Below are 3,531 nucleotides of genomic sequence, written 5' to 3' on the forward strand. Positions count from 1 at the left end.
TATGTATATACGTGTGTGTGTGTGTGTTTATATGTATTGTTGTTATGATATATGTAACCATCGTAGACTTATGCCCCATTATATCAATAAATGTCCTATAAATTGCTCATATATTGTCTCATGACCGCCAAAATTCGTCACAAGCTACCTAAATTCTATGTCCCCATCTATTTGCATTGCATTGTATCGAACTTCATCGTCCTTTCCATTGTATATAGTTTCCTTACCGTTTATTGCTGACCATGTTGTGGACTTGAAGACTGTCGAGATTGTGAAAATTCAATAAGTTATAGATAGTATATCGGCCTTCTAATAATTTGTTTATCGATGGCTGACTATCGCTGTTGTTCTTGAAATTTCGATTTACATTGACCGGCTTGCATAACGTAGCCACCTACTGCATTCGCTCCCGTAAGGTATATACACTGATATTTTGAATATCAACCTATATTACAACTACTGAAATGTCACAAGGTATACAAATATGAAATTACATAGTAGCGCATATCCACTTTCATTGATAATGTACGACGTTAACATATGCGACCATTGAACAAGCAACTAAACATATTGAAATTGAAATGTGTGGGCAGGTGAAACTGTGAAAGTGTCGCTTCAAATGAACAGTGAGCAGGCGCGGAAATTAAAGATCGGGCGCGATAAGCATTGCTTAAAAACGTACTCTTACTTTAATGCGGTATGTCGGTACACTATATTTTATTTAAAAAAAGTAAAATAAATACCACCAGAAGGTAAAATGATAATCCTGGGCGTCGCAAAATATTTGGTTACGTTTATTCAGATCGAGTACGTAAATTATCATTAAAAGAATGCTCGGCATTCGACTCTTTATGATCGCTACGACTGTTTCCCGAAGACCGGGATACAACCTCTCCGATAAAATACTTGTCCTCTCTTTGTAGTGCTTAATATTTTTGAAAAAGAACAAATATGAATATTGCTCTCTTTCTCAAAAAAAATAAATAATAATAAAGTGATTTACATACTACCAACTTGCCGAGTATTTATTTATCAAGCTATCAGCCATCAGGCCATGGCCAACGAGAATCCGTATTTAACTGATATGAATTGAAAATCGATTCTGATATATAAATATTTACATACCAAAAGGAACATCTTGCAAATTTTTAGAGTATATGGCGGCCAAAATGGAAAACCATTCCATGGTTGTGTGTTGTAAATATTTAGATACACCCCTAGTCCCCAACTTGTTGTGCTCTTGGGCACGGCGTGGCATGTAACTTCCAAAGCATGCACTGTGACCTGTGGGCCCTTCCATAAAACGCGTGCAAACGCTGCCACCGCCGAATGCAATGTATCCTTGTTGGAGTGCCGCCATTATCCAGAGTACAGGGTAGCTATCGCGAGCTTGTGTATTACTATGTTCAAGTGTGTTGTGTGTTCTGCAATACTCACTTCCCGGTGACCTGGTCCAGAGTATCACTCCCTTGTTGTCATTGTCATGTGATGTGTTTCAAGTCTCCTGCATAATCACCTAAATTGTCGTCCTCTCTCGTTTTCGATATAAAATAATAAAAGGTCAGAAATTTAACATTGGTCGAATATAAAATAAGACAAACAATCGACGAGCCGGAAGAATTCAAAAAAAAAAATTGAACCTAAAATTTGAGAATCCTATGGGCGGCCAGATTCCTATTTGCTACGATAGCACTGGTGGTATGCATACATACATACATAGTTACATATATAAATATATAAATATATAAATATATAAATATATATATATATATATAGAATACATAGATACATGTGTAACTATATAGTGTATTGACACACTAATGTATTGTGATATAGATACATCTTTTAATGCTCAAATCCACTTTTCAATACAGCAGTAAACTCGCTCGAATCCACAAAACCAGCGGGGAGTGAGACCAGGAGAGATCTTTTCTATGCATAACCATTGTAAGCAGACAAAAAGATCCAACCATTATTCATTCTATACCACAATCGACTATCATGCCTTGGACGTTCTCCATCCAGAACTAGCGAGTTCTAGTACATAATTAGGCACAGTCATATCGCCGTCGTTCAGAATTACTATGTCAAATTCCTCCAAAAACTTTTCTTTGCGCTCCTCCTTAATGTTGAGATATCCGATTTTGATGATATTGGAATGCTCAATACCATCAGACATCTGCACATCGCCTGGAGAAGGTGATAAGTATAGAAAAGTCGTTAGGATAAACTTAAGTAGTACCTGATACACTTGTCCGCTAAATACATATTCCTGATATATTTGTCAATATATATGCGAATAGCAATCCGCTATCAACATGATACGGAAGGATACACTCCTCTACACAGTGATGAACGCGTATAGGCTTAGCCTGAAAGAACAGCGATTGCCAACGCACACTAAGCCGCTCGTGATCATAAGTTTCTTCAAATGTTACATCATAACACGTCCACGGGATACAAAGTACTGCAAGTGTCATTTACACACGCAGGCACAAGTAATGTTAGACGGATTTGTATCGATTTGTATCAGTTTATGTATCGACAAAAAGGCTAAGACCCAACCTTCGTATATACTACACTCACCTAGAGAATCACCCATGAGAATTAGGTTGTGTCGTTTCAGGGCTTGTTTGCCGAACTCGGTGCCTGCGATAGTCACTTCTTTCTTGTTGAGCACATGTATTACCTCTCCTATGAAGCCAATACAAATACCTGCAACCAGAACCAGATCGTAATAAATATATGGGTAAAGCAATGTGGTAAGAGCATGGGAAAGAAATAGAGAAGTACTTGTCGGGATTATTCCACTAACACATCTTTCACACTTCCCGCGTATGAATACTGGCAGGTGATAACAAAGTAAAGCACATGACCTAGAGTGCCCAGACTTCCGATGGCATCAATTAAAATGGGAAATAGTGGAAATGTACATCGACATAAACACCGCAAAATCAGGTCATTCTCCGTATGGTACTGGTTCTTAGTAGTCCAAAATTTGCCTATTTACGTGAGAGCCCACCGCAAGCAAAACCGCATGCATATTGTTTATATATTTTAACAAGTGTCGACAAATAAGCGATCAAGCCATACATCCACAAGCAAGATGCTCAGAAGAAACGACTTTGAGTACACATATTTAAAACGTTAATTAAATTCACAGAATCATACAAGTATTGCAACACGCCTGCTGCACTCGCAGTGTAATACGTACCGTTATCGTCAAATTCCATTAGATTGGAAATGATATGTACGTTGGGATACTTGGCCAAACCACCATTCAAGTGACTCTCCAGGACTCCTCGTATAACGTCTGAAATTAGGAGAAAATTTCATCCATGCTATTCAAATTGTAGTGACACACACTAGTTCACATATTAGTTGGAAGCTACTCAGTGAACTCTGCTGAGGGTTACAATTGAACCATTGGTTAATATAAACATACATATATATATATATATATATGTGTATGGATATACATATGTATATGTATATTTGTGTTTATTTTTATGTATATATGATATGTTGACA

At 37.3% G+C, this 3,531-nt stretch overlaps 1 protein-coding gene across 1 annotated transcript in view; it reads right to left on the bottom strand.

Moving 5' to 3' along the window:
• Nucleotides 1-1,825: 1,825 nt before the first annotated feature.
• Nucleotides 1,826-3,531, bottom strand: part of SARC_02064 (hypothetical protein) — a 7,065-nt gene continuing 5,359 nt past the window's right edge. The window contains exons 8-10 of the mRNA XM_014304187.1: nt 3,215-3,313; nt 2,587-2,715; nt 1,826-2,190 (exon numbers count right to left, since the gene is read on the bottom strand). Coding sequence (XP_014159662.1) covers nt 2,000-2,190; nt 2,587-2,715; nt 3,215-3,313 — 419 coding nt within the window. The 3' untranslated portion in view covers nt 1,826-1,999. The remainder of the gene's footprint in view (nt 2,191-2,586; nt 2,716-3,214; nt 3,314-3,531) is intronic.

The sequence above is a fragment of the Sphaeroforma arctica genome, assembly GCF_001186125.1.
Source record: "Sphaeroforma arctica JP610 unplaced genomic scaffold supercont1.89, whole genome shotgun sequence".
NCBI classification, from domain to species: domain Eukaryota; class Ichthyosporea; order Ichthyophonida; genus Sphaeroforma; species Sphaeroforma arctica.